Source organism: Oryx dammah, unplaced genomic scaffold (genome assembly GCF_014754425.2).
Source record: "Oryx dammah isolate SB20612 unplaced genomic scaffold, SCBI_Odam_1.1 HiC_scaffold_27, whole genome shotgun sequence".
NCBI lineage: Eukaryota > Metazoa > Chordata > Mammalia > Artiodactyla > Bovidae > Oryx > Oryx dammah.
Genome location: NW_024070211.1, coordinates 17,456,072 through 17,481,673, shown reverse-complemented (window position 1 = coordinate 17,481,673; position 25,602 = coordinate 17,456,072). Strand labels below are relative to the sequence as shown.

Genomic DNA, 25,602 nt, shown 5'->3' with positions numbered 1-25,602 from the left:
GGCGCATTCCTTTGGAACAGACAGTTCTAAAAATCTCACGGGTCCCTGGCTGCTTCCTCATCCTGGGCTCTCTGACTGGTGAAGAGCCATCATCCAAAGTGACAGCCACCACAGCAAGCTGAGGTACGGTGAGACGACTCACACGTGCTGGCTCCGAATTCCTCTCCCAAAGTGACACCTGTCAGCACAAGAAGACAAGAAGGTGCAACCCTACCTTTGCCCAGAAGGAAAGAACTGGAAGGGCTTCCCTGGTGGCTCTGACAGTACAGAATCCGCCTGCAGTGCAGGAGACCTGGGAGACCTGGGCTCGATCCCTGGGATGGGAGGATCCCCTGGAGGAGGGCGTGGCAACACACTCCAGTATTTTACCTAGAATTCCATGGACAGAGGAGACTGGCTACTACTGTCCATGGGGTCACAAAAAGTTGGACACGACTGAGCAACTAAGCACACACACAAAGAATGTTGAGCATTGAAAACCGTGTGACCAACACAGGAAGCACGCGAGTGATGTGTTTTCTGAGCCTCGGTACAGCTATTTTCCTTTCACACTTCACACACGAATGACTGAAGAGGGCATATATGTTTACTCATTTCCTTTTAATTCTGAATCTACACACTTGCATGCGAAGAGTTGACTCATTGGAAAAGACCCTGATGCTGGGAGGGACTGGGGGCAGGAGGAGAAGGGGACGACAGAGGATGAGATGGCTGGATGGTATCACCGACTCAATGGACGTGAGTCTGAGTGAACTCCGGGAGTTGGTGATGGACAGGGAGGGCTGGCGTGCTGCGATTCATGGGGTCGCAAAGAGTTGGACACGACTGAGCGACTGAACTGAACTGAACTAAACACACTTGCATAACTATGTTAGACAGTCAGATGTTTCAAATTTGCTTTCCCTTTCTCCTTTACAATTTTTTTCCAGCTATGTTCTGGAAAAATTCTGTTGTCTTTATTTTATGATCATTTTAGTTAACTTTTTTTTTTAATTCAGTAATCTTTTAAAATTTCCAGGCCCATTATCTTACTTTCTGGTCTTTTCTTCTTGGCATCCTGGACATAATATCGTTTCCTATGTGTATGAAAATTGTTGTTGTTTTTTTATTAAAGAAACTCTGTTTCCTATAACATTTCTGTTTATGCTGGAGTAATTTTTGCTCTCTGATCATCTTGGTTCTGCCCTTTCATGCTGTTGGTTTCCATGAATGGCTGTGGTCTATAATTGTTTGTTCATTCTTAAGGGCAAGGCACTGATAAGCTAGCTTGGGACTCCATTTAATGAGATGGGCTTGAAAACTTGTGGTTTTTCTGAGTGAATCCCCAGTGCCCAAAGGCGAGGAAGTTTTTTTTTTCCTGAGTCATTTACAGTTTTCTTAAGAAACCTCTCGTCTCCTGGCTAGATGGAGAAGTTCTGTGTTGGGGTCAGGGAGGACTAAGGGAGCACATTGATTTATATTTTCTCCTTTCAAACAGTCCCTCTGTTTTCATCCTTGTGTCTTCTTCCCTGCCTGCTCTACCTCCCCAGGGGCCTCTAGGGCACACTGGGCACCTCTCTGACCCCTGGGAGCATCCACCGCCAGTAATAGTGATCACTTTTTCAGACTTTGGTTAAAGTATCCCATCTCATCCTTTTCTCTTTGTCATTATGACTTTAATTCCTTTACTAATGTTTTATGGGGCTCTCTAGCGAGAGAGGAGAAAAACACTTGTTTTCAATCAACTCTCTTTAACCAGAAGTCTTTTTCATTTTTTAAGGAATTCAATGAAGAAATAGATTTTTTTTCTATCATGATGTGTATTTGGAGAATGGGAAGTTCCAATGACTCTCTTACAGTGGAATAAAAAATAATCCTATGAGTCTATATACCTTTTAGCAACACCAAGAAGTGGATTAAGAAATTATCAGCAAGGGAAACAATTTATCAAGCAAGAATCAGAATTACAAAGCTTTTTGAGTACTAAAATTACTTCTCAGAGATGTGGTTATATCTGAAATCCAGAGCTCTTATAGTTCTTCGTGCATAGAACACTTCCACAGACAGGTTAAGATACAGAACAACCCTGTCCTAGTTTTGAATATTCACACATACCTCTATATCAAACCAAAGAAAAAGACATATTCTCAATATTTAGTTGAAACTTTATCAGAGAAGAGTCTTTGACCTAATTTTATGATGTGGAATGCCATTCCTGCCTCTGCAGTTACAGATGGGAGTGGCCTATTTCTTTTATACCTTCCAGAGATTTCTTCTATTTGTTATTAACTAAGAAGAGTTTCAGTTCCGTGGTAGATTCTGTAGTATTATCTCAGTTGATTTTTTTCTTTCTTTGTAACTTTTTTTTGATGATGTATATTTGTCAGAATTCTTCAGAGAAACAGAATCAGTAGGCTGTATTGTGTGTGTGTGTGTGTGTGTGTGTGTGTGTGTGTGTATGTGTGGAGAGAGAGAGATATCTATTAATAAGGAATCGTCTCACACAATAATGGAGGCCAGCAAGTCCGAAGTCTTATGGGCCAGCAGCCCAGAGGTCCTGCAGAGTATCTGAAAGTAGTCAGCTGGAGAATTCCTTCTTAGTCAAGGAGGTTGGTTGGTCTTTTTGTTTTATTCAGGCCTTCAACTGATTGGATGAGGCCCAGCTCACATTATGTAGGGCAAACTGCTCACTCAAATTTCACAAATTTAATATAAAATAGTAGTCTTATCCTCCCAAACCCTCCAGTTTGACACATAAAATTAACCATCACAATATCATTATAAATTCCTATAAAGCTTTATCATTTTAAATTTCAATATTTTCCAAAGAGAGTTTGGGTGAAAGTCTCTTTACAGTAGTTTTAAGTAGCACAGGGTGAACTCTTTCTAGGTGCAGGTCCTCCTTAAGCCCAGTATGTTCTATTGCACCCTTGGTTATTCTCTAAGTTAAATAGAGTCCATCTGTTCTGGTCCTTCCACAAGAGCATAGTTTTATCCATGTGGACTCTCCACTGAATATCTATCATCAAAAAGGCAAATAACACATGTTGATGGGGATGTAGAGAAAAGGGAGGCTTCCTATATTGCTGAGGTAAATTGGTGCAGCCGTTGTAGAAAACAATATGTAATTTCCTCAAAAAACTAAAAATAGAAGTACAATATGACTTAGCAATTTCACTCTTGGGTATATATCTGAAAAAAGCAATAACACCAATTTGGAAGATATATGCACCCTAGTTCTTCTAGCAGCATTAGTTGCAATTGCCTTTATATATATATATGGCTTCCCTGGAGCCTCAGATGGTAAAGAATCTGCCTGAAATGCAGGAAACTCGGGTTCAATCCCTAGGTCAGGAAGAATCCCACGGAGAAGGGAATGGCTACCCACTCCAGCATTCTTGCCTGGAGAATCCTATGGACAGAGAAGGCTGGTGGGCTACAGTCTATGGGAGTTGCAAAGAACCGGAGATGACTGAAGGACTAATACTTTAACTTTCTTTTCATATATATATATATATATATATATATATATTCCATATATATATGGAATACTGTGTGCTGTGCTGCGCTTAGTCACTCGACCTTTGTGACCCCATGGACTGTAGCCCACCAGGCTCCTCTGTCCATGGGATTCTCCAGGTAAGAATACTGGAGTGTGTTGCCATTACTTTTTCCATATGGAATACTACTCAGCAATAAAAAACGAATGAAATTTTGCCAGTTGCCACAACATATATGGATACTAAGTGAAGTAAGTCAGACAGAGAAAGACAAATATTGGATGATATCACTTACATATGGAATCTAAAAAATACAACCAACTAATGAATATAACAAAGAAGAAGCAGATTCATAGATTTAGAAATCAAACTAGTGATTACCAGTGGGGAGAAATGGAGGTGAGGGAATTTAGAGTGGAAGACTGGGAAATACAAACTATTGAGTATAACATAGGCTACAATGATGTATTGTACAACATGGGGAATTATACATAGTATTTTTCATAACTGTAAATAGAATGTAACCTTAAAAATTGTATAAAAATATATGCAGTAAATATTCATGTAGAAAAAAGAATAGTCACTATAATATACCATGTCATATATAAAAGCATTCAGAAGCTATAAAAAAAAGAAAATAAAATCTAAGGAAATTTATGACCAACCTAGACAGCATATTAAAAAGCAGAGACATTACTTTGCCAACAAAGGTCCATCTAGTCAGAGCTATGGTTTTTCCAGTGGTCATGTATGTATGTGAGAGTTGGATTGTGAAGAAGGCTGAGCGCTGAAGAATTGATGCTTTTGAACTGTGGTGTTGGAGAAGACTTTTGAGAGTCCCTTGGACTACAGGAGATCCAACCAGTCCATCCTAAAGGAGATCTGTCCTGGGTGTTCAATGGAAGCTGAAACTCCACTACTTTGGCCACCTGATGCGAAGAGCTGACTCATTTGAAAAGACCCTGATGCTGGGAAAGATTGAGGGCAGGAGAAGGGAACGACAGAGGATGAGATGGTTGGATGGCATCAACAACTCGATGGACATGGGTTTGGGTGGACTCTGGGAGATGGTGATGGACAGGGAGGCCTGGTGTGCTGCGGTTCATGGGGTTGCAAAGAGTCGGACACGACTGAGCGGCTGAACTGAACTGAACTTTCATATCGTGTCTTTGTTTCTCAGAATGATCACAGAGGACCTGAACCTGGAGGAGCAGCACGCAGAGGAGCAGCGCTGCTATGAGTTCATATTCAGGCTCTTCAGAGAAAATAAGGTGGAGATCGCAAATGCCATACCAAAGCCATTTCCTTTTCTCATGGGCCTGCGAGATCGGGGCTTCATCTCTGAGTCAATGTACGAGGTAAGTGAGGGGCATTCCCTCTTGATAACCAGACCCACACTATATTCTGCCAAATTTTAAATGCAATGAACAGGCTAAAGGGCCTCCTTTGAACAGGGACCTTCACCATCCTGCTAGTTAGGAGGGAATAGGAGAAGCAGCATCACAGACAATATTTCTTCTTTTGTCATAAATGGGAGAGGGCCATGGCGATGGAAATGTGGCAACACTGGAAATGGGAATGAGACACGGGTGGGAGCGTCTTAGATCCACTGACATAATGTAGTAACAATAACAAATTAAAGTGAATAAGTGAGTTGGGCAACATTTCGTCACAAAGCCCTCTTCTTTTACACGCTTGAATCTGAGCGTGTGAATGAACTCACAGGGAAGTTGTGTCACGTTAGGATGAATTCGGAACACAGTGTGCTTGCTGCTGTCTCCAAACCGTTTGTTGTTCTTTAGACATTTCTGGATGCAGAATGCGCTGTGGGCCTTCCTGGGAATCTGGGGGCAAGTCATCGTTTTGTCTTTGTGAATTTTCTTTGCCCTTTGGCCATGTTCATAGGAGTGGAGAGTGGTTGCCAGGTTTCCTGGAAGCGAGGGCAGTGGTTATTGTCTGGTCAACAAATGTCCGCTCAATACCAGTAAGGACCACTCCTGCATCCTGGCCAGGCTCTTAAAGTCCCCACACCACATTCAACTTTGAACTTATTTTCATTCTACAGAATTGCTCTCTTAAATGGACATCAGTGTCAGAGAGGCAAGTTAACAAAATAAGAGTCTATTCTTACAATGGAGGATATTTTAGATGTCATCCAAATATATGTAGTGAAAGTGAAAGTTGCTCAGTGGTATCTGACTCTTTGCGACCCCGTGGACTATACAGTCCATGGAATTCTCTAGGCCAGAATACTGGAGTGGGTAGCCATTCCCTTCTCCAGGGGATCTTCCCAACCCACAGATTGAACCCAAGTCTCCTGCATTGTAGGTGAATTTTTTACCAGCTGAACCACAACGGAAGCCCGAGAATACTGGAGTGGATGGTGGTGGTGGTGGTTTAGTTGCTAAGATGTGTCCGACTCTTGCAACCATATGGACTGTAGCCCGCCATGCTCCTCTGTCCATGAGATTCTCCTGGCAAGAATACTGGAGTGGGTTGCCATTTCCTTCTCCAGGGGATCTTCGCAGCCTAGGAATTGAATCGGGGTCTCCTGCATCGCAGGCAGATTCTTTACCAACTGAGCTATCAGGGAACCAGTCCAAATATATGTAACATTCTAACACTTTACCAGGGAACAAATTTGTTTATTTCTGATCTGAGTCTCCCATAACCCATACACTCAAAGCTACATAATTCTCCATTCAATATTTTTCAAGCATTTTCAAGAAGCTTATAGAAACCTGGTCCCGGTGGAAAGAGTGATGTATGAAGCTCTCAATGAGCTGGAGAAGAAATTTGACAAGACAGTTCTGGAAGCCCTGTTCAGCAAGGTTAACCTGAAGGCCTATCCTGATTTGCTTCAGATTTGCAATAGCTTCCAAAACGGTAATTAGAGCTTTCAACAACTTTGGGGGACTCAAGTCTACTTCATTCACTGATTCATTCATTCACTTTTCATACATTTGAAAGTTATTTTACTGAGTGACTACCTAGTGGCAGGTAAGATGGGAAAGAAAACATACATAATCTGTGTCTCCATGGAGCTTACACGTAATAGGGGTGACAACTTAACCCAGTAATGCTGCAAATGATTGCTCAGCCAGGATCTATATTTGAAGCTGAGAAGCATAGGATTTGAGTCTCTACTTTTTTGGAGGGAGGCATGAATTATGCCCTTTTGTTGGAAAGGAGGGAGCCTTCCCTAATACTTGCAGACATGCTCAAAGATGAAGATTTTCTTTGTAGGAAAAAATTTGTCATTCGGGGCAGTTGCGTGCCAGCTTGCTTCCCCTAACAGAGTGGAGAACTTGCAGGAGAAGGCCAGTTCCTACCCATGCATTGGGGAGGGGCAGCATGGGAAAGCTACATCAGGAAAAAGAAACAGTAGGCTTGCAGAACCACGTGGCTACAAAAGGGAGCGCGGGTGGGAGGTTTTGGAAGCTCCTTCTGGAAAGGGGAGTTGGAGGGGATTTTTGAAGATTGGACATCCCGTGCTAAGGAATTTGAAATTTATTATTTGAGAAATAAAGAAGTAATATAAGATTTTTGAGCAGAGATAAAGTAAAAGAAGTCAGTATAAAGGATGGGATGTGTTTATTTGTGAAAATTATGTCTTGTAAAATAAGAGCTATCTCATTTTTCCACAGTGCTATATTGAAGTCCAAAAAAGAAATAAAGAAAAGCCACAAATTTCAAGTCAATACTATATTTGTAACCATGGTGTCCCCAGGCCACGGGTAGGAAGGGAAAGGTGGTTACCTTTACTGCCCATATCTCAGGGTCTCTGACTTTCTCCCAATACTATAAGGATTCTCCCCCCTGGACCCCAGCACTCACATTATGTGTGTTAATTTATGGGGCTTCCTGTGCTGAGATGTCCTACCCACCAGGCTTGCCACTGCCCAGCTCCTGGTCCTAATGCAGCTGCCCACCTGCCCCCAGAGGAGGTTGTTGCTGGTACCTTCCAGGCCCAGCTGTCCACAGGAGCTTAGGGTCAGCAGCCCGGAGCCAAGATGCTGGTAGGAGGGGTCAGAGAAACCCCCCCACTCCCATCACTGAAATGCCTGCTTCTGGAGCCTCCTTACATTTCTAAAACCTCTCACCCACACAGCATTTGCCCACCATGTCCTCTTCCAAAGCTGGCCCGGGCATGAAGTCAAGGTGTCCTGAAGATGGAAAAAGCATCTCTTACTGCCCTGAACCCTCAGTGGGTATTGCCCCCCCACCCCCCGCCCCAGGAGGTGTGCTCCTGCCATCCATCCTTCTAGCAGCATCTTCTGTCAGCGTCTTTCTTTATTTCTTCAGTGTTTTTTCCTCATATCTTGTGAGTCTTGCTTTTCCAACTATGTGTGCTGAGTCACCTTGAAATGCAGTTTTGATGTAGGGGTGCCTTGGCCTGGTTTTTCGTGCTTGTTACCATCTCCTGGGTCACTGGTACAGCTTTGGCAATGTTTACTTCCTGTTTGTGCCGTTCATAAAATAGTCACTTCCTGTCTGTGTCTTTCAGACAGTGTCTTTCCCTGTTTCCTGGATCTCTCCCCACCCACCCCACCCCAGGGAAATAAGAGTTTCTCTTCAGTGTTGTGTCTCTATAACCAGATCTTCTTCCCTGGCCCACAATCTTTTTTCCTTCCTTCCTTCTTCTCTCCTCCATTCTTTCCTTCCTCCCTTTCTCTCTTCTTTTTAAAATCTTCATCTTCTAAAGACGAGGCTTTTCTTCTATAACATAGGTCTATTTCTTTAGAAACATTACCTTTCTCTTGAAGAAATCCTTCTGCTTCTTCCCTAGTCTTAGTTGCACATGGAATTTACAAAGCACATTCCACTTTTATTATTTATTTTAAATTGGCTTTCATTGTTTCCTGATCATTTGGAAAGGGGGTTGACCACTGTTTACAACTTTCCACTGTCTATTCTTTTTTAAACCTTGAGAGGGGTGTTCAGTGTGGAACAGCTGTAAGATTACAGGGGCAACATCAAGTCTCACAGGACTTGAGAGACCCACTGAAGCCCAGGGTTCCCTGAGGGCTGGAAGGTTTCCCCTGGACTGTGGGAGTCAAGGATGTGCCTGGATGCATAACTGTGAGATGCAACTCCTGGTCCCCATCTGAGATCTCTGCTTGTCTTTCCTTTCTCTTCTCAGTGATTCGTGACAACTTCTATTACCAAACCACTGATGAAGGAGAGACAAAGGAGATGCTCAACTCACAATTAAACCATGAACAAGGTAATTCTGACTTGACAGAAGCTTGTTGTCTCATCTGCTAAGAAAGGAGATCAGAGGTCAGGGGACTGAGCTCTTGGTGCAGCAGGAGATGAGGAAACCAGAGCAGCAGTGTGTGTATGGGCTCCAGTTAAGCAACCAGTTCTGGAATCCAAGAATATTACCAGGCAGCTGTGACAACCGAGAAGGCAGAACTTAAGTCTGAGAGAGGTCTCACTGTGACCGTGAGGCAGAATTAAGGGGAAGAACTGATAGCAGTCCAGTTCTGTGAGTTAGGAACTCAGTGAACCTGGGAAAGGATAGGGTTTGGTATTATTTTGGGCTTCCCTGGTGGCTCAGAGGTTAAAGTGTCTGCCTGGAATGCAGGAGACCCAGGTTCGATCCCTGGGTCGGGAAGATCCCCTGGAGAAGGAAATGGCAACCCACTCCAGTACTCTTGCCTGGAGAATCGCATGGAGGGAGGAGTCTCGTGGGCTACAGTCCATGGGGTCACAAAGAGTTGGACACAACTGAGCGAATTCACTTCACTTCACTTCACTTCTTCTCTGGTGGCTTAGATGGTAAAGAAGCCACCTGCCAATGCAGGAGACTCCGGTTTGATCCCTGGGTCAACAAGATCCCCTGGAGGAGGAAATGGCAACCCACTCCATTTATCTGGCCTGAAAAATCCCATGGGCAGAGGAGACTGGAGACCACAGTCCACAGGGTTGCAAAGAGTTGGACACGACTGAGTGTGTAACATACAGAAATAGAGAAGTCCAAAGAGGAAGCCTTTGATGTGTCAAAAGAAGGAACTATTGTAACGTTTGCTCATAATAAAAGAGAGGAGGAGAGAAAGAAGTAATTGAATGCAGAAGAAAATGTGGAGGAAATAGTGTTTTGTAGAAAAGCAGAAAAGGAAAAGGGAAGGAGTAAAAAGGAAAGAAGAGAACCAAGGGCAGTAATAAATTTCTAACAATAGTTACAACACACAACATCCATGAACAAGTAGACACACGGTCAACAATTGACATGGATCAACTTGTTTAATGCTCACATATGCAATATGTAATTTTGTAACCGATATGCATGGTTTCTAACTTTTTAATCATTTCATTCATATTATTACTAATAATTATTCATTCTAAGATATTAATTGAAAATTATGATTTCTTTCTAAGTTACTGTAATTCAAATATTTCTTTATCAGGAGCATCTCACTTAATTCTCATAACAATCCTGTCATAAGGACTTAGTTACTCCCACTTTTCAGGAGAAGAAACAGAGGTATGAAGGTAGCTAGAGATTTAGCGAGTGAAAACTCCCTTGAAACCCAAGAAAACTGTCTCCATCCTTAAGCCGAATGGTCAACAGTAAATTTAATTATTTGTTAAATGTTGGTTGGTTTTTTTTCCCCCTTGGAAATGACCAGTGCAAGAAAAAACTGCAGAATGGCTTTGCAGAATACCATGAATATGTATCTTTAATTTGTATTTATACCTCAAAGATTACATATTTTAGACATGTATTAATACATTTATGTAACATTTTGATGTATTTAATAATAATATTTATTCTTTTGAATGATGACCAATTGCTAAAAGTATAAAATGTACATTAAAATGTACAAAGTATGTAAAAAATATATTTAGAGATTCATCTACTACTGGGAATAGTGGAAATGAGAAGGATTCATAACAGTTGTTAGTAAAGAGTAAAAGGTTCATCACATAGAATGATGGAGAATGTACAAAGAATTCCTATGAATGAATAATAAAAAAACACCACCAATTTTAAAAAGTGACAGAAGTCTTGAAGAGACATTTCACTCAGAAGATATAAAATGGCCAATAAGGACATAAGTGAAGTGAACATTAGTCCCTGGGGAAAAGCCACAACAAGCTACCATTTGGTTATTAGAATTGCTAAAATTAAAAATACTGACAACACCAAATGCTGGTGGGACTTATGGAGCAGCTAGAACTCCTTTATGTATGTTGCTGGTTTGAATATAAAGTGATATAACCACCTTGAAAACCTGTTTAGCCATCTCTTATAAAGTTAAACACAACCCACCACCCAGCAGTTCCACTACTAGGTATATTTTCATAAGGAATGAAAACATATGTTCATACAAAGATTTGTACAGCAATGTTATTGTCGTTTTATTCCTAATAGCTAAAATCTGGAACCAATTCAAATTATCATCAATAAGAGAAGGAATAAACTGTGATATATTTATTAAATGCAATATTATTCAGCAATATAAGGAATGAACTACTGATATATGTAACCACAAGGATGAATCTCAGAAACATGTTGAGAAAAAGAAGCCAGTTACAGAAGGACATGCTGTGTGATCATATTGATGTGAGCATCCCTACAGACAAGTCTCTTCTCCGGATACTGACTGAGTTCTCTTATTTCCTTGTTGCTGTCTTTAGTGTCCTTGGAACACTCACCTCTCCAAATGAACAGTGTAAGAGGATTTGAAAGTATGCCCAGACTACTGCCATATAATAGGCAAGGTAACTATCATTTAATTTGTCAATTTCAATTAAATCTGTTTTCTTGTCTTCATGGAAGCAAAGCCTACCTTCTATCTCCTATCCTAAGCCTCTGCCAGATCCCACTTCTCCTACCTGCACTTACCTGCTCATAGATGGAACAGAGACAATGAGAAAAGGAAACTGGACTCCTGAGTAGGTGGAGCATCTGTTGACAGAGAATATAAAAAGAGAAAATGGAAAAAGTATATAAGGTGTAGACATGTGACCAGTTACAGGAATGGATCCAGTTTTCCAAAAGGGACATAAAATCTACGCTTCCAGGCTGAGATAGGAGATAATTTTCAGTTAGGTTCACAGAATAGTTAAGAGAAACTGGGGAACATCACGCCATGTCAGGTTCACGTGGGCGAGCGGGCCAGTTGGAGGTCCTTGGGACTGTGATCAGAGTCCAAGAGGAGAGTTTTGGAGATGATGAGAGGGCAGAACTTGGAGGATGAAATCACGCAGAAAGACAGAAGTTGAGTAGTATGGAGAGACAAAGGTCAAGGTAAAATGGGAGGAACAGAAAGGGAAGGGGAGCAAGTGTAGGACACAGCAGAGGAGAGATAAACTGAAAAATCTCCAAAGAATCGGAGATAAAAATTGAGAGCCAAAAATATAGAAAGAGAAAGAGCAAGAGGAAAATATCAATGCTAAAAATTGGGAAAAGACAGATAGAAGTACAAAGGTAACTGCAGAGAAATAGTTTCAGAATGGATAGAAAACAGGTTGAGTGAAAAGAGGATAAAAGAGAGAGAGGAACAGATCAGGACATTGCAGGCTCGAGGTAAGGGCACTAGGTGTAAGCAACTTGGGGGACAAGGGTTGGCAACATCAGCTGTGAGTTTTCAGTTCAAACTGTCTTTAATCATTAAAGTGGCACTTGGAAAATACTCAGTTTGAAAAAGCCCTCTCCCCAAATATTCCAATGATTCCTAAGACCAAATCACCACCCTAGATTGTTTTCAGAGTGTATTTATCAGTGGACTCAAAGACCATCATCTGCTAGACATTGGCACTTGAGTTCTTTCAAGAACCTTGAACTTGGCACTTCAGGACTGAAAGTAGCTTTTTCATTTCTCAAGCTAGATCTAACTCCTCTTCAGCATGCTTGTCTCAATGACGGGTCACTATTGTCTCATGGGTTTTCACATTGGAAGTCTAGGTGTCTCCAGGACTCCTCTTGCTCTCAAATATATGCCCGTTACTCATCCAGCATAATCATTTCTCTTCCAGAATAACTCGCACCTGTCCAATCTGTCACACCCTCAAGTCTTGAATCCAAATCTCTGTCATGGTTCTCAAAACAGGTTCTATTCATAACTTTCCTCTAACCTTGCTCCCATCAAATGTGTCATTTTTACTTCTACCGGGACCTTTGAAAATGAAAATTAGATTGTGTTCCTACATAATTTCTTACTACACTAAGAATTAAATATATGTTCCTCTGAGTGGCATCCGTGATCACCCAAGGTGAGCCCCAGGTCTATTTTCCAAGCCTCATCACCTGCCTCCTACACTGTTAATTCAATATAGGATAAACTTTTTTCCCCCAGTAATTTTATTTTTAAAATTTGTATTTTTTTCATTTAAAAATTGCTTAAGGAAATATAGTTGATTTACAATGTTGAGTTAGTTTCAGCCAATCACTTTGCTGATTCAGATAAATAATCTGCCTGTCAATGCAGAAAGCACAAGAGACACGGGTTTAGTCCCTGGGTCAGGAATATCCCTTGGAGAAGGGAATGGCAACCCGCTCCAGTATTCTTGCCTGGAAATTTTCATGGACAGAGGAGCTTGGTTTACTATAGTCCATGGGGTTGCGAAAGAGCTGGACATGACTTGAGTGCAATATGGCATGGCATGGCAGGTTGTTTTGGGGAGCAGGGCTTTCCAGTTTCTCAGCCTTTCTTGATTTTCCAGTTATTTTCTTGCTGTGATTCTTCCTTGGTCATAAATTGAAATGCTTGTGGGATCGCAATCTTTTCTGCAGAGAACAGCAACGCCTGGTATGAAGAATGGCTCCAGGAAGCCTCAAGCTTCTCACCAAGATGTGTGCCAGGTAAGGATGGGGAGGAACTGCCAGCCAAGGGTGTCAGGTGGCTGAATTCACAGCAGGTGTTTATTGAGTGTACTCCACAGTCAAAAGATCTACAGTGTCCTGAAATTCCATGAGTCCATAACAGCATAAGTAACATAACAAATAGCACAAATATTCCTAGTGCATTCTAGCAGCAATATGCTGAAGAAAAGGGATGTCTGTCATAGCTATGAATAGTAAAAACTTGCATTAATACCTACCCACCTTTTATCTCCTCTAGAGAATAAAACCTCAGTATTTTTCTGTTTGCTTATAATGCTATTATTTTGTTGTATGTTGTTTGCTTATATATTTTGTTTGCTTATAATGCTAACTTTGGAAACCTCCCTCCCCAAAGAAACATGTCCTCCAGATCAGTTGCTTCCAAGTTTAAAGTGCAATCTTTTTCAACCAATAATATTATTTATTATGTGACTATTATTTTTCAAAGAATCTTGGCAAACAAGGTATCATTCTTATCTCCACAAAGTTATGGGTGTAAACGGATGGACTGTTACTTATTCCTATTGTCTAGGTAAAGAAATAGAAGCACTGAGGTGTGTAAGGGTCTTTTAGCAGTTCAAAACAAGTGAAACAAGCTAGGGGAACCAGCATCCTCGATGACTGACAGTGGTGACTGCTGTGTAGGGCTGGCAGAGAGTCAGGGCAGCTAAAACCTAGAAAGAAAGACTGTCACGAGTAGGAAAACTGATAAAGAATATTGAAGGGCAAAGAAGAAAAAGCTCAGAGGGTAAAGGAGGTGTGTGATCCTTCATGGCACAGAAATGACCATGTGTGAGGACAGGAAAATGAAGAGAAAGGTGACTGGGGGCTAAAGAGAAGGAAACCAGGCAGAGCAAGGCTCCAGCGGGTCTTAAGTGAAGTCCTTGGAACGACAGTATTGTTTTCCCAAGGAGAAGCTCACCCGAGCACTGGACATCGGAATTCAGCATCAACCATGGTCTGTTCCCCATCACAATGTCTGGTTGGTCTTTTCTGTGTTTCTCTTCAGTTTCCTCTGAGCACAAATTTCTCCAAAGGACCAGCAAAGGCAATTCTGAAGAGATGCCCAAACTGCAGCCAGGTAAATGGGGAGCTGGGAAACAATGGACATAGTGGCTGACTTTATTTTGGGGGGCTCCACAATCACTGTAGATGGTGACTGCAGCCATGAATTAAAAGACGGTTACTTCTTGGAAGGAAAGTTATGACCAACCTAGACAGCATATTAAAAAGCAGAAACATTACTTTGCCAACAAAGATCCGTCTAGTCAAGGCTATGGTTTTTCCAGTGGTCATGTATGGATGTGAGAGTTGGACTATAAAGAAAGCTGAGCACCACAGGATTGATGCTTTTGAAGTGTGGTGTTGGAGAAGACTCTTGAGAGTCCCTTGGACTGCAAGGAGATCCAACCAGTCCATCCGAAAGGAGATCTGTCCTGGGTGTTCATTGGAAGGACTGATGTTGAAGCTGAAACTCCAATACTTTGGCCACCTGATGTGAAGGGCTGACTCATTTGAAAAGACTCTGATGCTGGGAAAGATTGAAGGCAGGAGGAGAAGGGGATGGCAGAGGATGAGATGGTTGGATGGCATCACCAACTCAATGAACATGAGTTTGGGTAAACTCAGGGAGTTGGTGATGGACAGGGAGGCCTGGTGTGCTGTGGTTCATGGGGTCACCAAGAGTCGGACACGACTGAGCGACTGAACTGAACTGACCTGAATTAAGTGACCAATGACCTCACTGATCTGGTTACATGTTCCCCCTCCCTCCAAACAGGTACATCTGTTTACTTGGCCTCTGATTGTTTTCTTCCACGTAAGGGAGGCAAGGGGGAAAGAGGGGCTACAGCCTTAATGGAGGGGCTTCTGGGTGGAGAATTTAAGGGCACAGAATAATAAAAATGTAGATTGTGGGCACCACGTGGAATTGCCTAAGTAGGTCTAATTTTATTTAAAAGTATGTGGAATCTAAGGCTTCCTGGCTGGTTCAGTGGTAAAGAACCCGCCTACCAGTGAAGAGCCACAGAAGCCACGGGTTCAATATCTGGGTCGGGAAGATCCCCTGGATGAGGAAATGGCAACCCACTCAAATATTCTTGCCTGGGAAATTCCATGGAAAGAGGAGTCTGGCAAGCTACAGTCCAAGGGATTGCAAAGAGTCAGATGTGACTGAGCAACTAAACAGACAGGCACGCACACACATATGAAATCTAAATACGACCAAACTGGAGTTTAGAACAGAGCAGTCGTTATAAACTTGCTTTCCAGGATTGCATAGGATTAATGAATACTAAGAACAGCAGAGACAAAGAGGAAGTGAATGAAAGAATAAACAGGGATGGGTTAAAGACCTAAATGTAAGGCCAGATACTGTAAAACTCTTAGAGGAAAACATAGAACACTCTGCCACGTAAATCCCAGCAAGATCTTTCTTGATCCATTTCCTAGAGTAATGAAAATTAAAAAACAAAAGTAAACATGTACATTACCATATGTAAAATAGATGACCGGTGCAAGTTTGATGCCTGAAGCAGGACACCCAAAGCCAGTACTCTGAGACAACCCAGAGGGACAGGGTGGAGAGGAAGCTGGGAGCGGGGTTAGGATGTAGGGGCTACATATATACCTGTGGCTGATTTTATGTTGATGTATGGCAAAAAAAAATCACAATATTGTATAGTAATTATCCTCCAATTAATATAAATAAATTAATTTTAAAAATTAATAGATGGGCCCTAAGTAAATGTAAAAGTATTTATGTAGCAAAGGATACCATAAACAAAACAAAAAGACAACCCTCAGAATGGAAGAACATATTTGCAAAAGAAAAAAATGACAAAGGATTTATCTTCAAAATATACAAACAGTTGATGCAACTCAAACTCCTTCGCCCATGGGATTTTCCAGGCAAGAGTACTAGAGTGGGTTGCCATTGCCTTCTCCAAATGATAAAATAGGCAGAAGATATAAATAGACACGTCTCCAAAGGAAACATACAGATAGCCAAAAAAAATATGAAAAGTGCTCAACATAACTAATTATTAGAGAAATGCAAATCAAAACTACAATGAGGTATCACATCACACTGATTAGAATAGTCATCATCAAAAAGCCTACAAACAATAAATGCTGGAGAGGGTGTGGAGAAAAGAGAACCCTCCTACAGTGTTGGTGGGAATGTAAGTTGGTATAGCCATTTGGAGGGACTTCCCAGGTGGTTCACTGGATAAAAATCTGCCTTGTAATATAGGGGATGCAGATTCAATCGCTGGTTGAGGAACTTAAGATCTCACATGCCATGGACCAAATAAGCCTATGTGCTACACCTACTGAGCCCAAGTGCTCTGGAGCTTCTGTGCCACAGCTAGAGAACCTGTCAGTCACTTCAGCCGCTCAGTCTTGTCCATCTCTTTGTGACCCCATGGACCACAGCACACCAGGCTTCCCTGTCCATCACCAACTCCCAGAGCTTGCTCAAACTCTTGTCCAGTGAGTCGGTGATGTCATCCAACCATCTCATCTTCTGTTATCCCCTTCTCCTCCATGAAATTCTCCAGGTCAGAATACTGGAATGTGTAGCCTTTCCCTTCTCCAGGGGATTTTCTCCACCCAAGGATCAATCCTGGGTCTCCTGCATTGCAGGAAGATTCTTTACCATCTGAGCCACCAGGGAAGTCCATACCTCCCCCCAGTCATCCTCCCACCACATCCATTCTCTTCAACTCATCTAGATGACCCTTTGAAAATGCAAGTTGGCTTATCACACTTGCCTACCTTAAATCAATAATTCCTGTCATCATAAGGATTAAATCTTTCCCTTTTTTTCCTTTCCGTGGCTCCAGCCTCATGCATGCCTCTCTGGCAATGACTCTAAAGTTCATGTAAAACTTTGCAGTACTTTCAATTTTGATGAATTTTTCTCATTTGAGCCTTTGTACACACTTAGTCCTATTCTGGGAACAGTTTTATTCATCGATTCCTCTCTCCATTCTGCTCACTAACTGTGAAATTACATGGAAATTATAGACCATCTCAGAGATACCTTCTCTGATCCCTAGTTCTAGAAAGTAACAGTCTGAGAAATGGGGCGAGGACCTACAGATCAGCATCAAGGAAGGAAGGGGGAGAAAAGGCAGGTGGAAACAGACATGGGAAAAGAAAAAATCAGGACAAAGAGAAGTACCAAGAGGTTCCAACAGCAAGATACTGAGGTAAAAATAGAAGAAGCAGAGATGTGCGGAAAGACTGGGAATGACAAAGAGAACAAGATTGGGAGACAAAATGTGCAAGGTCCCTTAGAGTTTCCATTAGATTATTGGATTGTGCAAGCCCTCCTCTCGCCTTCATGAAACAGTAAGACACAGGCATGCAAATTGTCATAACTTCTATTTTATGGCTGGGGGAAATAAAGCACAGAAAGGCATGGAGGTTACTTTAGCAAGGGCAAGGTAGCAAAGTAAGAGTGGCCACCAGCATCCTGGGTGTGTCCCTGAGGACAGCGGTGTGCAAAGCCAGCTGGCAGTCAGGGTGGGGTCATGTGGTCAGAAGACGAAGAGGAAGCCCAAGGAGTTCTGCAAGTTCTTAAAGGAGTGAATTCGGGTCCACGAGAAAATTTTAGTTAAGGAAAAATTTATATTTGTGGGGAGGGAAAGGAAACCACTGAGAGATGGGGAGTATAGAAATAGACCCAATCATTTGTGCTTGAAGAGAAGTAGAAAGGATAACAGGGGAAAGGAGATATACTATCACTGAAAAACAAGCCAACAAACAAACAAAAAGAACGCTCAAGACCTGAAAACAAGAGATGAGGAGAGAAGCCCGAACAATCAAATGGATGCACAGCTAGGAAACAGCTGCATGGCCGTGGAAATGTGGGCAGGACCCTGACAAGGAGACCAAAGGAGAAGAGGTGCAAGCCGATGGCAAAGAAACAGGAGACAGGGTGGCTTTCAGACCAGTGCTTGGGGCAGCCATGGCCCTGTCCCATCGTGTTGGCATGAGTGCGCTGAGGTCTGTCTTTGATCGCCCTCCACGTCCATCACGCCCTTGTTTCTCCACAGTGACCAGAGATCCCGAAGCTCCCAAAGTGCCTCCTGAAGGAGAACCCAAGAAGGTGCTCAGCCTACTACCAGCAGAGGGAGAAGGTAATTATGATTTAAATTCCTAACTGCTTCAATAAATGGGAAAAAAAATCCTCCATGTTTCTCATCTTGCCATTCTCTTCTTCATAGTCACATACGTACACATGGAATTGTGTCAGTTTCTCTTTTTTTCCCCCAAACTGAGAGAGACTAAGGATAAAGGTGAAATAAGCTGGGTGGGGAGAGTGCCCCTGCATGAAGAAGGTAGGGAGACAGGATGTGTCGAAGGTGGCCTGGGGTCCTGAAGGAGAAGTGCTGGGGTGACTTCAGCTGCCTATAAAATTCACATTGATGTATGGCAAAAACCAGCACGATATTGTAAAGTAATTATCCTCCAATCAAAATAAATTAATTAATTTTAAAAATCCAATTTGGCCATTGAGGCAAGGAGATCACGAGCTTCCTTCCAGAAGTCCTAGAAACATGGAAATAAGTTTTGTGAATGATGGACAGGCTTGTGATGTAGAAAGGTAGTGTAGGATTCTTACAATAGAGACGATAAGGGGAGGCTCTCTGGCCCTGTGGTCCATGCAAAGATGGAGGGAAGAATGGGATGGGGAAAGGTGATAGAGAGCAGTGTCAAGGCTGAAAGAGGAAAAAAAAAGAAGAAGACAGGAGCAGAGGAGACAGCACACACCAAAACAAAGAGAAGCATCTAGAGACACTGGCAGAGGAAACAAGGGCAGAGACAGAAAAGTATGCAGAGTCAAGGGGAAGAGGAAGAAGGAGAAAGAGAATTAGATGTACAGGGAGTGTGGGAGAAGGTGGCTGGTTCTCAGCCTCCAGTGGTAATGATGGGAGGGAGCTGCCCTGCAGGTCAGGGGAACTCCAAGGGCAGACCAAGATGGTCTGGGACAGGGACAGCCCCACCCAGGAGAGAACTGAGCCTCCTGGGTCTTCACCATGAGTTTGTTTGTTTTTTGCCATGATTTCCCCTGGTTGTATACTGAGACCTCTGAGGGATTTCATTCCTTTCTGCAGAGGATAACAATGCCTGTTGTGTGATCCATGAAGAAGAAGAGCCCCAGGAAGCCCCGAGCTCCCCATCAAGATGTGAACCAGGTAAGGAAGGGGCATTGTCAGCCCTGAACTGCAGGGTGTCAGATGTCTGAACTCAGAGCTGAACAGCATGACCCTGGTTATAACAGATGAGTTCCCACTTAGAGCGAAATGTTAGTTGCTCCATCCTGTCCAACTCTTTGCAAACCCATGGACTGGAGCCCGCCAGGCTCCTCTTCCCATGGAATTCCACAGGCATGAATACTGGAGTGGGCCGCCATTCCCTTCTCCAGGGGATGTTCCTGACCTGGTCTTCTGCATTGGAGGCAGATTCTTTACCATCTGCGCCACCAGGGAAGTCCTTATGTTGTAGTAGGCCAGTCCTAAAGAAAGCCTTTTGTCCTCCACAATCTTTATGTTTAAAGCTCAACATTCAGAAAACCAAGATCGTGACATCCGGTCCCATCACTTCATGGGAAATAGATGGGGAAACAGTAGAAACAGTGTCAGACTTTATTTTGGGGGGCTCCAAAATCACTGCAGATGGTGACTGCAGCCATGAAATTCAAAGACACTTACTCCTTGGAAGAAAAGTTATGACCAACCTAGATAGTATATTCAAAAGCAGAGACATTACTTTGCCAACAAAGGTCCATCTAGTCAAGGCTATGGTTTTTCCTGTGGTCATGTATGGATGTGAGAGTTGGACTGTGAAGAAGGCTGAGCACCGAAGAATTGATGCTTTTGAACTGTGGTGTTGGAGAAGACTCTTGAGAGTCCCTTGGACTGCAAGGAGATCCAACCAGTCCATTCTGAAGGAGATCAACCCTGGGATTTCTTTGGAAGGAATGATGCTAAAGCTGAAGCTCCAGTACTTTGGCCACCTCATGCAAAGAGTTGACTCACTGGAAAAGACTCTGATGCTGGGAGGGATTGGGGACAGGAGGAGAAGGGGACGACCGAGGATGAGATGGCTGGATGGCATCACGGACTCGATGGACGTGAGTCTGAGTGAACTCCGGGAGTTGGTGACGGACAGGGAGGACTGGTGTGCTGCGGTTCATGGGGTCGCAAAGTCGGACATGACTGAGTGACTGAACTGAACTGAACACTAAAGATTTGATATTGTGGTTTTAACTCTTGAGTACCCTTTATTCCTATGAAGAATAAAGATAGATGTTTATCTAGTGTTTAACAATAATACTATTAATATATTTTCCTAATGTTGGGTAGGCTTCCAAAGGAATACGGTCCTTGAGATCTACGTGTCAGAAAGAAAAACCAATGACCCAAAATCTCACAAGACGGTTTTTGCCACATATTTTTTTAATCAATCTATTGGATTATACAGTGCTTTATTCTTTTCTAAGTACTTTGGCAAACACGATTTCCTTACAAAACTTTAGGACTTAGCTAGGGAAACAGTTATTATTTCTCCTTAGGGATTAGGATATTGAAGCATAGAAAAATGATACTTGTTTTTCCCTGAGATCAAAATAGAAGGAAGGACAAAGACTCACCTGTGTCCCGAGTATCCCATTGCAGGTAGTGGCTATGTGAGGCTCAGCCTCACACAGGGAATTGGGAGATTGGGATTGACATACGTGTGTGTGCTCAGTCACTCATTTGTGTCCGACTATTTGTGGCCCCATGGACTGTAGCTTGCTAGGCTCCTCTGTCCATGGAATTTTCCAGGCAAGACTACAGGAGCGGGTTCCCAACCCAAGGATCTAACCCTCGTCTCTATATCTCCTGATTGGCAGACAGATTCTTCACCACTAGAGCCACCTACCAGATATAAAATAGACTAATAAGAATCTATTGTATAGCACAGGGAACTCTGCTCAATACTTTATAATGACCTATATGGAAAAAGAGTCTTAAAAAAGAGTGGATATATGTATATGTATAACTGATTCACTTTCCTGGGTATCATAAACTAATACAATATTTTAAATCAACTATACTCCAAGAAAAATTAAGAAAGAAATGGATATGAAATCTACATAGAACCAGGCTGCAATATGCTATCAGGGAAGGGAGATACTTTTCAACCTGCTTTCACTAAGACTGTCCCAAGAGCATGGACATAGTGAGAATAATCGTAATACAGAAAGTTCATGTGAAAGACATTTGAAATCAGCCTGCCAAGGGGAAGCAAAGATTCCTGCTCATTTGTCAGTGGCAGAAGATGAGAACTTTGACAATATGGAGGAGGAATATGTGAGATGGACAAAGTAAACAGAAAGGCTGGAATTTTAACTTTTAGATTTAAATTTTAGGTGGAAACACTGCGAACAGAAAGGTAACAATTAGAGAGAAGAGATAGAAGAGAAGAAATGAGTGCCCCAGAAGAAAGGAGTTAAATTCAGTAATCAAACAAGGTACAGAGTTTAACAGGTAGAGAAAGTGATATGAAGAGAAAGACCCTAAAAGGGAAAGTGCTAAGAAGTAGACAGAGTGGAGGAAAGCATGACAGTTATACATAGAGGAAAAGATAAAGGAGAATGAGTGAGACATCCCTAGAGAGGAAACACCATGTACAAGGGATGGAGAAGACAGTTGAGGATGTTGTAGGAACTGAAAGAAGGGTTGCTGCGTGGAGGCAACTTCTAAAACCAGGAGTTGAACGTGTTAGCAGTGAGTGTTCAGTTCAGTCACTCAGTCGTGTCCAACTCTTTGCGACCCCATGGACTACAGCATGCCAGGCTTCCTGTCCATCACCAACTCCCAGAGCTTGCTCAAACTCGTGACCGTCGTGTAGGTGATGCCATCCAACCATCTCACTCTCTGTCGTCCCCTTCTCCTCCTGCCTTCAATCTTTCCCAGCATCAGGGTCATTTCCCATGAGTCAGTTCTTCACATCAGGTGGCCAAAGTATTGGAGTTTCAGCTTCAGTCCTTCCAATGAGTATTCAGGACTGATTTCAGATTACCCCAATGATCAAAGTGGCACCTGTAATAGCCTCTGAGGCAAGGGGCCTCTCCTCAGCCTCCATCTATAAATTAATGATCCCCACATTCCTATCTCTGGCCCAGTCTTGTCTTTTAAGCTCATTCATCAAAATGCCTGGATATAGTTGTACAGGGATCTGTGAGAGTGCTCCATTTGGATGGTTTTGGGAAACTTCAGTAGTAGACACTTCCTTAGTTGCGTGGACCATCTTTCTTGATACCACATCTGCCTCCTTTCCTGGTGTTCTTTGTTTCAGTATGGAACTCTATTGTTCCATTCTTTAGGCAGACGCCTAGGGATCGTCAATGTCTCTTCCCCCTCCTTCAATTCACACAACCCATCAATCATCCAGTTTAATCAACTACACCTTGAACATGTCTGCTGCTCGTCCATTGCTGGCCACTCTCAACACAAAAATGCTCATCAGATCTCTCTTCTCTCTGGAACCAGAGCCAGAGCAATAGTCTCTAGTCTCGTACCTTCCCCCAATCATCCTCCCACCACATCCATCTTCTCCAACTCAACCAGATGACCCTTTGAAAAGGCAAGTTGGCTTATCTCACGTGCCTACCTTAAATCAGTGCTTCTTGTCATAAGGAGTAAATCCTTCCCTTATTTTCCTTTCCATGGCTCCAGCCTCAAGTGAGCCTCTCCTGCAGTGACTTCTAAAGTACATGTAAAACTTTGCAGTAATTTTAGTTTTGATGGATTTTTCTCATCTGAGCCTTTTGCACACCCTTAGTCGTGTGTTGGGAACAATTTTATTCGTCCATACCACTGTCTAATCTGCTCACTAATTGGTGAAACCACATGTCAATTATATTTATTTAGCTATATATTTTTGAGTGCATTGGATCTTACTTGTGACATGTGGGACCTTCATTGCAATGTTTGGGTTTCTTTCTAGTTGTGGCCTGTGGACTCCAAAGCACGTGGGCTCTGTAGTTGCAGCTCATGAGCTTAGTGGCCCCTTGGCATGTAGACTCTTAGTTCCTCGGCCAGGGATCAAACCCACACCCTCTGCATTAGAAGGTGGATTTTTAACCACTGGACCACCAAGGAATCCCTCACATGGAAGTTATATACCATCTCAGAGATACCTTTTCAGATCCTTAGTTTTGTAGTTGATTAGAAAACAGCAGTTTGAGAGATGGGGTGGGGATGTAAAGATCAGCATCAAGGAAGGAAGGAGGAGAAAAGGTAGGTGGGAACAGACATGGGAAAAGAAACAAATCAGGCCAAAGGAAATAGCGAGACATTCCAACAGCAAGACACTGACTGAGGCAGAAATAGAAGAAGCAGAGATGCATGAAAAGGGTGAGAATGAAAAAGAGAATAAGGTTGGGAAACCATGTATGCAAATTTCCCTACATTCTGCATCAGATTACTGGGTTGTGCAAGCCCTCCTCTTACCTTCACAAAACCAAAAGACAGTGTGCAAACTGTCGTAAGCTCTATTTTATGGCCGCAGAAATAAAGCACAGAAAGGCATGACAGTTATTTTTGCAAGGGCAAGGTAGAAAAGGAAGGGTGGGCACCAGCAACTGGGTGTGTCCCTGAGAACAGCGGTGTGCAAAGCCAGCTGGCAGTCAGGCTGGGGTCGTGTGGTCAGAAGAGGAAAAGGAAGCCCAAGGAGTTCTGCAGGTTCTTGAAGGAGTGAACCAGAGAACAGGAGAGGGTTTTAGTTAAGGAGAAAGTAATGCTGGCGAGGAGGGAATGGAAATCACTGAGAAACAGGGAGCATGGAATTGGACCAACCACTTGGACTGTAAGTGATCTAGCATAAGAAAATTAGACTGTATAATAGAGGAAAAGAGACACACTATCACTGAAAAACAAGGAAACAGGAAACCCCAAGACATGAAAACAAGACATGAGGAGAGAAACCCAGACAATCAAATGGGTGCACACCTAGGAAACAGAGCTGCGTGGGGGTGAAACTGTGGACAAGACACTAAGGGAGAGAAAAGGAGAAGGGGTGCAAGTAGATGGCAAAAAACAGCCAGCCTGTGGCTCCCAGGAGCAGAGCTTGGAGCAGACATATCCCTGTCCCAGCATGTTGGCATGAGCCCACTGAGGTCTGTTTCTGATCGCCCTCCATGTCCCTTGTGTCCTTGTTTCTCTGCAGTGACCTGTGATCCCAAATCTCCCCAAATGCCTCCTGAAGGAGAAGCCGAGGAGGTGCTCAGCCTATTACCAGCAGAGGGGGGAGGTAATTATGACCGAAATTCCCAACTGCCTCAATAAATAGGAAAAAAATCTCCTCTTCTCTCATCTTGCCATTCTCTTCTTCATATTCACTTACGTACACAAAAAATTGTGTTGATTTTCTCTTTTGTTTTTCCCCAAACTGTGAGAGAGACTAAGGACACAGGTGAGTGGAGCTGGGTGAGGACAGCACCCCCGGGGGGAGAAGGTAGGGGGCCAGGATGTGCCAAAGGTGGGCTGACGTCCCGAAGTAGGAGTGCCTGGGTGACTGTGTGTGTGTGTGTGCTCGGTCCTGTCCAACTCTTTGCAACCCCATGGACTCTAGCCCGCCAGGATCCTCTGTCTTTGGAATTTTCCAGGCAAGAATACTGGAAAATTTCCTTCTTCAGGGGAGCTTCCCGACCAGGGATTGAACTTGGGTGATTTTAAATGCATATAGAAATCCAGTTGTAGGCAGGTTGTGGCCACCGAGGCAAGGAAATCATTTTCACCTTCCTTCTGGAAGTCCTAGGAACACGAAAATAACTTTTGTGAATGATGAGTAGGCTTGCGATTTAGAAAGGTGATGTAGGATTCTTAGACTAAAGCTGATGAGAGGAAGCTTTTGGGCCCTGTGGTCCATGTGAAAAACGGAGGGAAGAATGGGATGGGGGAAGGCAATAAAGAGCAGTGTCAAGGCTGAAAGAGGAAGAAAAAAAAGACACCAGAGGAGACAGCACACACCAAAACAAAGAGAAGCATCTAGAGACACTGGCAGAGGAAACAAGGGCAGAGACAGAAAAGTATGCAGAGTCAAGGGGAAGAGGAAGAAGGAGAAAGAGAATTAGATGTACAGGGAGTGTGGGAGAAGGTGGCTGGTTCTCAGCCTCCAGTGGTAATGATGGGAGGGAGCTGCCCTGCAGGTCAGGGGAACTCCAAGGGCAGACCAAGATGGTCTGGGATAGGGACAGCCCCACCAGGAGAGAACTGAGCCTCCTGGGTC

The 25,602-nt window shown here is 43.0% G+C and overlaps 1 protein-coding gene and 1 non-coding gene across 6 annotated transcripts in view; both read left to right on the top strand.

The window, feature by feature from the left end:
• Positions 1-25,602, top strand: part of SP140 (SP140 nuclear body protein) — a 79,276-nt gene that overhangs the window by 10,201 nt on the left and 43,473 nt on the right. For all 5 annotated transcript variants that reach the window (XM_040228138.1, XM_040228137.1, XM_040228136.1 and 2 more), the window contains 9 exons: positions 4,660-4,837; positions 6,197-6,365; positions 8,623-8,706; positions 11,127-11,210; positions 13,225-13,293; positions 14,324-14,395; positions 18,378-18,461; positions 19,440-19,520; positions 24,541-24,624. In XM_040228138.1, coding sequence (XP_040084072.1) covers positions 4,660-4,837; positions 6,197-6,365; positions 8,623-8,706; positions 11,127-11,210; positions 13,225-13,293; positions 14,324-14,395; positions 18,378-18,461; positions 19,440-19,520; positions 24,541-24,624 — 905 coding nt within the window. The remainder of the gene's footprint in view (positions 1-4,659; positions 4,838-6,196; positions 6,366-8,622; positions 8,707-11,126; positions 11,211-13,224; positions 13,294-14,323; positions 14,396-18,377; positions 18,462-19,439; positions 19,521-24,540; positions 24,625-25,602) is intronic.
• On the top strand, positions 9,028-9,099 carry TRNAS-GGA. The gene has a single exon. It is a non-coding gene; the product is annotated as a tRNA-Ser (tRNA).